At 51.1% G+C, this 13,811-nt stretch overlaps 1 protein-coding gene across 2 annotated transcripts in view; it reads left to right on the top strand.

Annotated features, from left to right (window-relative positions):
- The first annotated feature begins 213 nt into the window (after positions 1-213).
- Positions 214-13,811, top strand: part of ONECUT1 (one cut homeobox 1) — a 35,700-nt gene continuing 22,102 nt past the window's right edge. The window contains exons 1-2 of one of the 2 annotated variants that reach the window (XM_077939431.1): positions 216-1,796; positions 1,981-2,114. In XM_077939431.1, coding sequence (XP_077795557.1) covers positions 692-1,796; positions 1,981-2,090 — 1,215 coding nt within the window. In that variant the 5' untranslated portion in view covers positions 216-691 and the 3' untranslated portion in view covers positions 2,091-2,114. Of the gene's footprint in view, positions 1,797-1,980; positions 2,115-13,811 lie in introns of both variants that reach the window. The other variant, XM_015142277.3, reaches the window with a different exon arrangement.

Below are 13,811 nucleotides of genomic sequence, written 5' to 3'. Positions count from 1 at the left end.
CAGCGGCGGCCCCAGGTCGCGCTCTGCGCCAATCTTTCGAACGTGCGCGCAGCTCCCTGGCCATCCCGCGCCGCTGGGAAGGCGCTGCGCCCCCCTCCTTCATTTGTACGGGACGTCAAGGGCCGGGCTTGCGGGGACTGAGGGGGCGGGGCCTGGCCTTGCGCATGCGCGCTGCGCCTGGCGGGCGTGAGGGCGGGCCGCGGCGGCGGCGGCAGCGGCGGCTACCGAACCGCGGCCACAGAGTCTGCAACAGTAACAGAGCCATGGCTCAAGCTGGCCAGCGGCGCTGGCAGGCAGCAGCCGCGGCAGGCGCGCGGGCCGCGGCAGGGGAGCCGGGGGCCTCGGAATTTTAAGAAAGAGAGGGGCGAGAGGTGGCCGGGGCGGGCGGGCTGGAGCACTGCGCTCTCCCAACGGCGCGGATCCTTTTTGGAAATTAATATTAAAAAAAAAAAAAGCCGAGGACGCAGAGGGGAAGGTGGGGGGTAAGAGGGAAGGAGACACACACACACACGCGCGCGCACACACAGACACACACACACGGAGAGAGAGAGACAGAGACAGAGCCCCACAGTGAGAGGAAGGAAGGCAACAGTCGCCAGCAGCCGATGTGAAGACCGGACTCCGTGCGCCCCTCGCCGCCTCTGCCTGGCCACATCGATGTTGTGTCCGCCGCCTGCTCGCCCGGATCACGATGAACGCGCAGCTGACCATGGAAGCGATCGGCGAGCTGCACGGGGTGAGCCATGAGCCGGTGCCCGCCCCTGCCGACCTGCTGGGCGGCAGCCCCCACGCGCGCAGCTCCGTGGCGCACCGCGGCAGCCACCTGCCCCCGGCGCACCCGCGCTCCATGGGCATGGCGTCCCTGCTGGACGGCGGCAGCGGCGGCAGCGATTACCACCACCACCACCGGGCCCCCGAGCACAGCCTGGCCGGTCCCCTGCACCCCACCATGACCATGGCCTGCGAGACTCCCCCAGGTATGAGCATGCCCACCACCTACACCACCTTGACCCCTCTGCAGCCGCTGCCGCCCATCTCCACAGTATCGGACAAGTTCCCCCACCATCACCACCACCACCATCACCACCACCACCCGCACCACCACCAGCGCCTGGCGGGCAACGTGAGCGGTAGCTTCACGCTCATGCGGGATGAGCGCGGGCTGGCCTCCATGAATAACCTCTATACCCCCTACCACAAGGACGTGGCCGGCATGGGCCAGAGCCTCTCGCCCCTCTCCAGCTCCGGTCTGGGCAGCATCCACAACTCCCAGCAAGGGCTCCCCCACTATGCCCACCCGGGGGCCGCCATGCCCACCGACAAGATGCTCACCCCCAACGGCTTCGAAGCCCACCACCCGGCCATGCTCGGCCGCCACGGGGAGCAGCACCTCACGCCCACCTCGGCCGGCATGGTGCCCATCAACGGCCTTCCTCCGCACCATCCCCACGCCCACCTGAACACCCAGGGCCACGGGCAGCTCCTGGGCACAGCCCGGGAGCCCAACCCTTCGGTGACCGGCGCGCAGGTCAGCAATGGAAGTAATTCAGGGCAGATGGAAGAGATCAATACCAAAGAGGTGGCGCAGCGTATCACCACCGAGCTCAAGCGCTACAGCATCCCACAGGCCATCTTCGCGCAGAGGGTGCTCTGCCGCTCCCAGGGGACCCTCTCGGACCTGCTGCGCAACCCCAAACCCTGGAGCAAACTCAAATCCGGCCGGGAGACCTTCCGGAGGATGTGGAAGTGGCTGCAGGAGCCGGAGTTCCAGCGCATGTCCGCGCTCCGCTTAGCAGGTGAGCCGGCCGAGGAGCTGGGCGCGCGGGAGATAAGGTACACGAAAGTCGAAGGGACCAAAGGAGGGAGGGTAGGAGAGAGGGCTGGGTGCGCTTCATTCTGCCCACCCCTACCCCCAGAAGGGGTACTCCCTGTGCCTGGAAGGGCCAGCACAGGGCTGTGGGAGCAAATTTCCTACTCTAGGGCTCAGTGTGTTGGGCTGTGGAAGGCTCCGAGAGCTAAGCGGCGGGCCCTCGGCGACTGAAGAGGCGCATTTGCGCTCAGGTACAGCGAGGGAAGCTCGTACGGCCTGAGGCGGAGAGAAATCCCCGCACGTGGTGAGACAATCTGCGCCACCTCTCAGTTCAGCGATCCGGGTTTGGGAAGAGGGAGGCAACGCGTGCGTGGAATCGCACGCAAATGTTCCTCGCAGGTACCTCTGACACATCCCAGGCGCTGGGCTGGAGCGTGCCGGAGCTGCGTTGAGGTTTAGCTGAACTGGCTGCTGTGATCCCCTCCCGCGCTCATTCTTTTGGCGCTGGCTGGAGTGATCTCAATCTAAGAGTATGGGCAAAAAGTTTCCAAGCCACTGGGCGATGGGTATGTAGCACAGACGAGGTGTAAGGGTTAGGACGCTCTCTGCGCATGAAATTGGCTGTGGAAAGGAGAGGGAGGCTGACCGTCCCAAGGTCCCAGTGAGAGTTGCAAAGCAATAGCCAAGTCCGGGGACCGCCTTCGCTGCCGACTCCCTGAGGACTTTGCATTTTGTTTTTTGATTCCTCTTCGCGATTTTAGTCTGAATCCCCGTGCGGGAGGGGGATTTGGGGGTGGGAGTGTGTAAATGACCCCCAAGTCTGCGAGCAGAGGTCTCCTGCCCAAAACCCCAAACCCCGGGTGTTTCTGAGTTCAGCGGGAAGGTCTCCTTGGCGCCGCGCAGACACCGCGCCTGGCTCCCCTAGACCGCGGATAGGCGGAGAAGACGGCTGAGCCCAGCCCGAACCCCACCGGGGATTTCAGGAGGATTCGGCGACCCTTGAGGGTGGAGAACATGAGGGGAGGTAGAGCTAAGGACAGCGGAGGGTGGCTAGGGTTTGATGAGATCCGGGCGGCGGTTGCCAAGTTGATTGACTCCTGGTTCATGCCCCCTTCCCCCCGCCCCAACTCCCTAACCCCCACCTCCTTCTCAGCCCGGCGCCCGGGCCTGAGCCTTGGCGAAGAGAAAAGGTAAAAGCCGGAATGAGGGTTTGTTAATTAACTGATCGTTCTCCATTAATTCGTCCCTGGAGAACGAGAGACAGTCAATCCGCTCTGAGCCGGGGGCACTGAGCCGTTTCACAGTCTAAAATCAAAGCGTGAGGCCAAAGCCCCCTCCCCCAACTCGTGCCTGCCAATGAGAAGCTAGGGGGTGGCAGGTGCCGACCAGCCTGTGATTCGTGCCCCGAAGCGACCCAAAGCGTTCTTTGGGTTTGGGCCCTCCAGGCCTCCGGTCCCAAAGCGCCGCGCTGGCTGAGACTCTGCCCTGCCAGGTTTTCCAGCCCAGCCCTGCCTTCGTTCGCCCCAGGCAAAGTCCTCATGCAGGTTCCTGCTGGGCGCCCCAGCGAATCGCAGGCTCCTGGGTTTCCACTCTCTAGCCCTTGTGCTAGAGAGTGAAATATCTCCATATATCCACCAGTGGGCTGTCCGCAAGCAGCTGAGGTTCCGGAGGGAGTGGGCGAAGGGGCTGCTCCTCGCCTTGACAGCTTCGTCTCTCCAGAGCCCAAGGTAGTGCCTTTTCACACACCCACACCACCCCAGAGCCGGGCTTCAGGGCCTCTTACCTAGGCAGTGCCCGCTGAAGCCAACGAGTGGGGCAAGGGAATGTGAGAAGAAGATAGAAATGGAGAAGGCTACCCCTCCAGGAAAACTCGGTCCCCATCCCCCACCCCCGCCCCCTGGAGGCTCTTGCTCTGGACTTCAATGTCCCTCCTCCCCCCACTGCCTGCTGTCGCCCCCTGGAAGGACAGACGGACACGTTCTGTTCAGAGACGACCTCTGAGCCATGGAAACCTGGCCGCAGGAGCGCCCTCTGACCTCCAAGCGTGGAGAGCTACAGAGCCGAGCTCAGGGAACGGCACTGTGGAGTGGGAGGGAGCCTGAGGGCTGGGACCCGCACGCTGGAGGCGCAAACCTAGTGCCTGGCAGGTGTTCGTGGCACCCAGGAGGCTATCGAAGGAGCGCCTGCCTGGGCACCCAGCAACCTGTGGAGAACCATGCAGCCCTCGGCCCCAGACCCATGACCTTTTCCTCGAAAAAGTGAAACATTGGAGACTCCAGCAGGGCAGACATTTGGCACCAAACACCCAGCCCACTGTGTCCTGAGACCCTGAGGAAGCATGTCTATTACATTTTTGTTTCCTTAACTTAAAATTGATGGTGGAAAGGGCTAGGATTGAGGGCGCTGTGTTGGTCCAGGAGGGCCTCCTGCAAGGAACCAGGAACAGTCTCTTCACAATCTATTTTTAAGTTACTGAAGAACGAGCCTTCTCATTAACATTTCCATATTGTAAAAAGAGTGGGGTTATTTTCTGAACTTTCCAAATGATCTCTAGCTGGCCGAGTGCAAGAACCTTAAAACGAATTGCAGAGCGCCTTGGCCGTTCCTACAAGACATTAGTGCGTGCCCCCTACTACCAGCTCCCATGTGGGGAGGAGCCCCTGGCAGCTTTCCTTGCTGTTGCGCTCAGAGACCCTCCCCCAGTCTCTTTCCAACCACCTTGCGAGGTCAGGGCTCACTGAGCCAGGTTCCTTCGCTCCGCAGCGGGAGAGCGGTGGCTTCTCCACGCCCCTCTGGCCTCCAGGTGCCGGCCGCCTGTTGCAGAGGGTCAAAACCCTCTGCTCGTGGCGCTGTGTTTGAGAAGGCGCCTTCCGGTCACGAAATAACAGCGGCTGGTGGAAGAAGGGCGACAGGAGAAAATTCCCACCAAATTAACTACCTTTTAAAAATCAATATATGTTCCCTCCATGTACTACTTGCTGCTGCCCCATTAAAGAGCAGAGCGACAGGGTTCTCGCCGCGTCTCCTCCTGGATGAGGCGGGCGGGTGGGTGGGTGGCGCGCCTCTGACGTGGGCACCTATCAAGACGCAAGATTAGTTTCCAATTAAAGATTCCAGAGAGCTTCGGCCACACGGCGGGGGCTGCCGGCTCAGAAAGAGACTGCGACACACAACCACCAGCAAGCGCAGCACCGCGGACCCAGAAGAAGGCCGGGCGCAGGCCCGAGGTTCGGGCGGGGGTGGGTGTTGGGCACTCCGATCCTGTCCGACTTGGAGGGGAGGAAACCTCCAAACCCCGCGGGGGCGTTGGCGGGGCCTCCAGCACCCGGACTGCGCCCCCTTCCCGTCCGGTGTTTGCCCCAGAAAGACCTGAAGGAGGACCTGAGCCAGGGGGGAGGGGTTCGGTCCCGAGGCGGCCATGAGAAAGTCTCGCCCAGCCCAACCTGGGCTGTGTTTGCCCTGAGTGGCCTTGCGGCCTGGTTGATTGATAACTGGCCCCCTCACAAGTCCATTTGCTTTTTTGTTAATATTTATCCCAGGGGTGACATTTCAAATGTCCCCCCGCTTTTCTGGGCCTTGGGAGCCAGGCAGGAGTGCGGGGCCCTAGGCAGCGCCCTTCAATCCTTGAAGACTACTGGGCCGGGAGAGAAGCCAGGACTGGGCGTGTGGGACGCAGGAGCTGGAAGGGTTTCTGGGCCCAAGAGGTGGGGGAGAAGGCGTCAAGCGCAGCGATTTCCTCACGCTTCGCGTCTTGGCCCTGCGGGTCTGGTGCCGCGCAGCTGCTCCCGGCCCGCTGCGGCGCGAACAAAGGGCCGGCAGGGCGCGACCGACCGTGTCCGCCTAGGAGCCCGGGGCGAGGGGCGCCGCCAGCGGGGAGCGCCTCCTCCGAAGGCCTGGGATGGCCTGCTGCGGAGACCAAGGAGTCCCAGAGCCTGCCAGGCCGAAAAGTGGCAGTGCGTCCCGGTAGTCGGCTGGGGACCCTCACACACACACACACACACACCAGCAGATTGTAAAACCAAAAGGTCTTGCTCTTGCGGACAGTCACCAGAAGGCTCTGCGTGGTGCCTGTCTCACGGCCGGTGTCTGTCCCCCCGAGGGTGTGGGACCATAGTTCCCTCTATGTAATTCTCTCAGTGTAACAGGCATAAACCGGGCTGAGGAGAGGGGGGTGCCCTTGGAGATAAGAAGTGGGCTTGTGGCAACGACTGAAGCAGGGGAAACCTACTTCTGGGGCTTGAGAGGGGCTGATGGCTGTTGTGTGGCGACCTTGGTGTCAGCGCAGCTAGGATGCCTGCCAGAGACAAACTCCACTACCTGTTCGGAGGTATGTGGCTATCCCGTCTGGGGGTGCAGCCCCTATAGCCTTGGAAGCATCCGGAGAGGGATCCCGGTAGTTGGGCGACCCGCCTGACCCAGGGCACAGGGGTTGCTAGAGACCCAGCCCCGACATCTCCGCTTACAACCGACACTTGGGTCGGACAGTGCCAACAATAGCACGGTTGTGTTGTAGCAGCAGAGGACTCAAATCCCAGGATGCGCCTCTCCTTATCTGCAAGCCTCGAGCCCTCCGCGCTCCCTGCTTCCCTCCATTCGGCTCCCTTTCTTGGGGTAGCCGGGCTGTGCTGGGGGAGCGGCGCGCGCCCCCTGCGGGCAGTCGGGGCCGGGCGCCCCGCGAGCGTCAGTGGTTCAGCCCGCGGCGGAGAGAAAAGGGATGCTTGCTGCGTCTTTGTTTTTAGAACGTCGTTGTCCTAGTGAATTTCAAAACAATAACTATTTTGATAGAAAGAAAGTGTGAAGGAGGAAGAGAAGGCTATCTAGAGGGTATGTCGAGGTCCCCAACAATGCCTGGGTGTTACCCAATTCATGAAAACAAAATTTTCATCCCCCGAAGTACACCCCAGCTCTAACCTCACCAAACAAGATGAGTACTTGGATTTTGTATCCAAAGTATGCTTTTGTTGGCATGTTTTCATTTAAGAAAAGCGGGGTCAGAGTAGAGAAGGTGACCCTGGCGGTCCGAAGTCGGAGGTTGGAGCTGAGGGATATAATACCCGGCAGATTGGCGGTTCCTTTGTTTTGTTGTTTCCTCTTCCTGCAAACTGGCCCGAGTCAGGAGGCAGCCTTGAGGCCTTGAGCTGGGAAGTCTTTGTTTCCTCTCGTGTGGGGTGGGTGAAAGGGCCTTCGGAGGCCGACTGGCCTGGAGCCCTGGCGCGGCGTCAGGACCCTGGACAGGGTCCCACCGCCCTGTCGCCTGGTCCCATTTCTCTTTGCCCCTGGTAGGCGGATAGAATGTCTTTCGGAAGTCATAGTAAGAAAACAAAAATTAACAGCTAAAGTTCCGAAGTTTATAATGGCGTAGGGCCCAGTCAGGAATATACACTGGCACAGTGAGGTAATCGAAAAGATCAAACCTATCCTCGTCGATCGGGTGGTTGATCTTTTTGTCCCTCCACGCGGCTTTGTGTGAGTATCTGAGGGCACGTGCACACCTGCTTATAAAATCGGAATTCGCGTCCCTGTGGGTGTGACAGGGGTTGGATCATTAAGCTAAAACGTTCAATTCAGTCCCTTTGATCCGCGCTGGGGAAAATCTATAGTCATCTCTAATCTACGAGGTCTTTAAGGAGGTTGTTACTCGAGCTGTTTTGATGTCATTATTTCCACATTCATGGCAAATTCAGCTAATCAAACAAATGCTGCTACCCCAAGTTATCAGAAGAAATCGTTCTTACAGAGCATACCAATAAAATTTATTTCTGATTTTCTTGTAAGACAGAAAATCCTCAAGTCTAATAAAAGTGGGTAATTAAGAAGGAGGTTCTCCAGTATCCTGCTCCTCAGCTTGAGGCCTTGTTCCTCAAGTGACATTGCTCGTGCTCTTTGTAAAGTCCATATATTGGAATATTTAAACACTGACTTAATATTTTAAATCAATCTAGGAGTCTTGATGGGTTGAATGAAAAATGACTAGTTTCATTTCAGTCCCCATTAAAACAGCAGAATTTCCACACTCTTGGTAAAATTGAACGGCCCCCAACCTAAGGTAGCAACAGAAGGAAGGTGTTACTGAAGTTGTGGTTGTTAGAGGGTGCATTTCTTATAATGCTGGAGAAAACATTTAACAAATATTTATTAAATAATATTCTCATTGTGTCTCTATTTAAATAAGATGGATAAGCATCTTTGGGAGAAGCAAGCCACATTATTTCTACATGAAAAATGTCAGTCTCATAGAGTCCAGTAAAAAGAAAAAAAAGTATTTCCTATGTGAATGGATTTAGTGCACAATCATAAATTCCTACCTTCTATCAATAGGTTTGTATAGGTTCTTATTTTAGCATAAGTATGTTAATACTAATGAAGCTTAATTTCCTCCTGAGATAATAAGATTGGGCTAGGCAACTAGACCAATCACAAGACAGTCTGATTATTTTGATACAAACATAAAAATTATTTATCACAGGGTCTTGCTATAGAAGCATCCACATTTGTCTCTTCCAAGAGATATTACAGTATCATAAAATTGGAACAAATTAACTTCTAGAAATTTTCTTCTCTTAATAGCTAATGGGTGCTGGGCTTAGTACCAAGATGATGGGTTGATCTGTGCAGTAAACCACCATGGCACATGTTTATCTATGTAACAAACCTGCACATCCTGCGCATGTACCTTGGAACTCAAAATAAAAGTTGAAGAAAAAAAAGAAATATTCTTCTCTTTTAGATGAGGCAATTTAATAAGACAACAGCTGGACAGAACTAGACCCTAAAGTACAACCCATCTCATTTGTCATAGTAACTGATAAGGAAGAAGCTTAAGTTTTTTGTGCACATTCTATTTGTTGGGTACTGTGATAGGAACATAGATGTTCTCATTGAAGACTCACCATTTATACCAGTGGTTCCCAAATCTTACTATACATTGGAATCACTTACAGACCTTTAAAAAACTGATGCCTGGCTGCAGCTTCAGATATTTGTATGTAATTGGTACAGGGCGTGACATGGGCATTGGGATTTTTATAAACTCCCAGGCGATTTTGATGTGCAGCCAAGTTTGGGAACCATTAGTCTATGTGGTAGTTACCACTTTTTTCCCTGTTGGTCTCTTCAGTGAAGCTAAATAATTTACTTGTGATAACACCTCTGAAAAACAGTGATGCCCTGAGCTCAGCTTTCCCAGTTCAAAGCCCAGAACCTTTTATCCTCCATCCCATGCTTCTGTTGCCAGGACAGACGCACCAGGTTAGTGGAGCAAGAATGTGGAAATAACTGATTCGAAAGTCTCTACATAATAAAGCTCTTGAAAATAGAGAAAGTGTGTCTTTCATTTCAGACTCTCAAAGAGAGTCACTTAAGAAAACTTGTTTCTTTTATACTCAAGACTTGTAAAAGAGATTTTTTATTATTCTTTTTTTGAAGAAGCAGCCAGAAAATGCAACGAAGTGCCAGAGGTAGATGTGGAATCCCAGTCTCCCCATCCATTTGTTCACTTAAACAATTATTGATGGACAAGACCCATCTCATTAGATGTGCCTGTAGGTGGAACTGGTCCATTTTGTCCCTTGCCTTGGAAGGGGGCCCAAGGGCCCAGATCTTCCCATACCTTCAGGCATTGGCATTCTGATCTGCACTTGGACAGCAATTACACTTCTTGGCTCCACGTCAGTGCCTGCCTTGCTATTTCAAAGCTTGTCCGTAACTCGTATTTTAGGGCTCTGCACTAAAAAGTAATAAATTGACCAAAACTCAGTATATAGGCTGGCAGTTGTCTAGAGGGTATCTTGCAATTTCCGTCAAACACTGCGTGTTTCCAGTCTCCATGTGTTTCTCATCTTCCTTTGCATATGCCGCCGTGGGATACTCAGAATCGACGGTTTCTGAAATCACTGCTTTCGTTTTCACATCTGGTGATGATCTCATAGTCCCAAAGAGAGGTTATCGAAGGAACGCAATAAACTATATGCTTTTTGCTTTCTTTCCTGTTGTCTTCTAAAACGGATCAATGGGGAAAATTAAATAAACAAACGAGCGAAGCGCGCCACCTAGTGACCTCTGTGTTCGCTGCAGCTTCTACGACTGAAGTGCGTGAGAGGAGTGGCTAACGCGATTCGAGTATTGATGGAGTCACAAAAATCGTTCATTAAGGCAATTTAATCTTTGCTATTAAATGTCTTTTCAATTCATTTGGGGTAATTAAGATGCAGTTAAAGTGATTAAATTCTAATTACTTATGCTAGACAAAGACATATTTGTCACACTAATGCGGTTAACTAAGGACTCAGAAAGAAAGTTAACATTTACTTCAAATGATGCAACTGGAAAAATCAGTTCCTCTTTTCATCATTAATCCAGTGAGCTGGGTGATTATGTAATGGCACTACCAGCTCATTAAAAGGGGAAGTGCTGATTAAAATGACTGCTCGGAGGAAAACTGGAACCAGAAGTACCTCAGTACTGTTTGGTCAGCATTCCTGCACAAAATTGCTTGGTGTTCTTTCCCTCCAAGCCCTCTACCCCAGAGTAATAAACAGCTCCTGAGTTTCATCCTGACATTAAAAAAGGGCTGCCCCACAGAAAGCTTTTAGCATCTGCCTGCAGACGTTGTTAAACCAAAAGATATGTTTAAATGGTAAAAGGCGACTTGGTGTAGAGAGGACCAGGCAGATGGGAAGGGATAGGGAGGAAGAGAATTCCTGAAGGACACAGCTCCAGAAGGAAAATTTCCACTACAGGCTTCGAAAGCCCCCTTTGTTCACACCAACACCCACCCTGTTAGGAGGGACTCCTTCGCCTCCCCAGCTCCACATTCACTGTCAGATGGATGGAGACAGATGCCTCTGCCCTGGACTTATACCACACACGGTTATTATGCACACTCCAAAGAACGCTAAGTACCTCTGCTGTAGATTGCTCTCTTTTCAGCTTTTTCCCACATTCACATGTGGATTAGAAACCATCAAGTCACTGAAGCTATTTTGCAATAATCTCCATAGGTCATTCCCAGAATCTTAGTATAGCCTAATTATGAGTGCTCCTAAGGGGAAGATGATTTTAAACTAAATGAATTTAAAGTTTTCCTCACTCACAAAAAATGGCTTTTTAAGGAAGTGCCTAGTCTTTGCCTGGTGGTTATGGGGAATGATCCAAGGACAAGAATGATCAATCAGATAATTGGGGACTGTTTTTCCCCCAGGAGACCAGTATCTCTTAGTATAGTTAAATTTGTATATTGAAGCTGTAATTGTGATTTATTTATCCCATCGAATAATATCACCCCTGTTTATAACCAAAGAAATGAAAGTTATCAAATTTACATCACTTAAGTTAAACAAGTATTTTCTTTTTAAATAAACTGGTCGGCTGGGCACAGTGGCTCATGCCTGTAATCCCAGCACTTTGGGAGGCTGAGGCAGGCAGATCACGAGGTCATGAGATGGAGACCATCCTGGTCAACAGGGTGAAGCCCTGTCTGTACTAAAATACAAGAAAAAAAAAAGTAACCCAGGTGTGGTGGCCTGCGCCTGTAGTCCCAGCTACTCAGGAGGCTGAAGTAGGGGAATCACTTGAACGTGGGAGGCAGAGGTTGTAGTGAGCCAAGATCGCACCACTGCGCTCCAGCCTAGGCGACAGAGTGAGACTCCATCGCAAAATAAATAAATAAATAAATAAAATAAACTGGTCAGTTATTTGAATATTTACAGAGTCATTGTTAATGTAATGGATCATATTATACCATCTTCAATTACAAAAAAAAAAAAAAACCCTCTCTGGATTAAGAATCAAGTGCCCCGGAGAAAGGTTCCTGTAGTAATTAGCTCTTAGATATTGTCAAGTAATTTAACCTTTCTGGGCCTCAGTCTCAATAAATGTGGAATGAAGGATTTGGCTTTAGGGTCCCTTCCAGGTATCACATTCTATGGTTGATTGCCTTCTATGATGACTGTGTATCTATCCATGGGGGAAGCTTAGTTGAGACCCTAGTCTCTTCTAAGTTTAGTGCCGTGTCTGCAGTTTCAGGACTCAACAACGTGTAAGGCTCAGGGGACCAGTCCCTTGTCAGGTGGTCAGGAGTAAATTAACCTATCCAGGCAGGAGCTCTGCCTTCTGGCTCCAAAGTGCTGCAGCTTGAGATTCCATTGCTTGTGTTCAAGACAAACGTGTTGGCAAGGATATGGGTCATTAGGAACTCTTAACCACTGCTGGTGGAAAGGAAAGTAAATTGGCACCTTGACTACAAAAAAAAATAGTGTCAATAACTTGGCATCATCTTCTCAACCTGCACCTACATGTATCTAGCAATTCTACCCTTTGGCATATCTTATAGGTAAATTCATAAATGCTCTTAGAGACACGCAAAGACTGTTCATGTCAGCATTATTCCTAAGAGCAGAAAAACAGAAAAAGTCTAAACGTTCACTGACAAGGAATGCATAAATAAATCATGATATAGAAAAACTATTTTTTTTAAAAAATGAGTAATAAACATAAATTTAAAGGAGTAGTTACCTCTGATAGGGGAAGGCAGGAAGATAAGAGACAAGAACACCAAGTAGCTTCACAAGGCTACTAATGTTCTAGTTCTTTTGTTGAGTGGTGGGCTCATAGCTGCTCATTTTGTTACTGTGCTTCATATCTTACATATATGATACATATTGTTTGGTGGGCAGTGATTATTTATTTTTAACATTAGGGAGGTAAAAACATTGTTTTTGTCTGATTCCCCAACCCAAGCAATTCAGACCAAGCAAACCTCAAGACATACTCTATTGTCATTTAAGCAGGTTTTAGCTCCATACTAAATGTCAGCTCTCATAGGAATTATATTCAGCCAATGTTGGACAGGAGGATAAAATAAGTAAAAGAGAGAATTTCGTTAAATATGGAAAGAAGAGTTAATTCTTTCACGCATTTGAGCTCCTGCTGTAGCAAGTTCCGTGCTCAGGACTGGGAATGGAATGTATAACACGCTTTTTCTTTGGAACTCACAGTCTAGCAGGGAAGAGAACAAATAGCTGTTTACATGTTTCGTGTGTGTGTGTGTGTGTGTGTGTGTGTGTTTTCCAGGAAAGACAAGTTTAAGGTGTGATGAAGGGACAGTTTTGAAGATCTGGAGGATGAGTAGGACTTGGGACAGAAATGGAGGAAGAGGTTTCCAGGCAGAGGGAACAACAGCATGCGTGGGGGCCCTGGCTAAACTCCTTTTGCAGAAGAGTTCTTAGGTTGGAATTACTATGAAGCTAAAAGCTTGTTTCTTCCCCAGCACAGCTGAGTGACACAAAACATTGCCATCAATTACAAAAGCATTCTCCAAAGCTGTGGTTTTCAGTGGTGGGAAGCCATGGACTGAGGATTTCACATTCCTCTAGAAGAGCAAATCAGATTGGAGGGGGAGAAAGGGGGAGAATATGTGCCGCTTAAAAAGTTTCCCAGGTGATTCTAATATAAATTCAAGTGGTGAATTAGAATAATGGCATTGAGAATTTAAGGGCAGACGACTCTTACTTTTACTCCCTTTTCTTATTTATTTCTGGAATAACCTATAGCTCCGTAGCTTACTCTGTGTATAACTGTGTGTTTGTGTGTGTTTATAAAATCTTTTACTTCTTTTGATCTTTTTGAAATCAAAAGTTCACTCAAACCTCAAGATCCTTAGAGAAATAATTGATTCAACCTGCTCCTCCATCTAAAAAAGTTATTAACGTTCTATAGGTCCTCACTACTCAAAGTGTGGCTCCCTGAACAGCAGCATCGACCTCACGTGGGAACTTGTAAGAACTGTAGACCCTCAGGTTCCACCCTAGACCTACTGAACCTGAATCTGCATTTCAACAAGACCCCCAGGAAATTCTTGTGTCCATTAAAGTCTGAGAAGCACCACTCATGGCCATGTTATGTCACTCAAAAGGTCTATTTTCCTTCATTCACCCAAACACTGATCGGGTGCCTCCTATGTGCCAGGCACTAGGCTGAGTACGGGGGCACAAAAGAGGAATGA

This window comes from Macaca mulatta, chromosome 7 (genome assembly GCF_049350105.2).
Source record: "Macaca mulatta isolate MMU2019108-1 chromosome 7, T2T-MMU8v2.0, whole genome shotgun sequence".
Taxonomy (NCBI): domain Eukaryota; kingdom Metazoa; phylum Chordata; class Mammalia; order Primates; family Cercopithecidae; genus Macaca; species Macaca mulatta.
The sequence above is the reverse complement of the archived record's forward strand: the minus strand, read 5'-3'. Positions and strand labels throughout refer to the sequence as shown.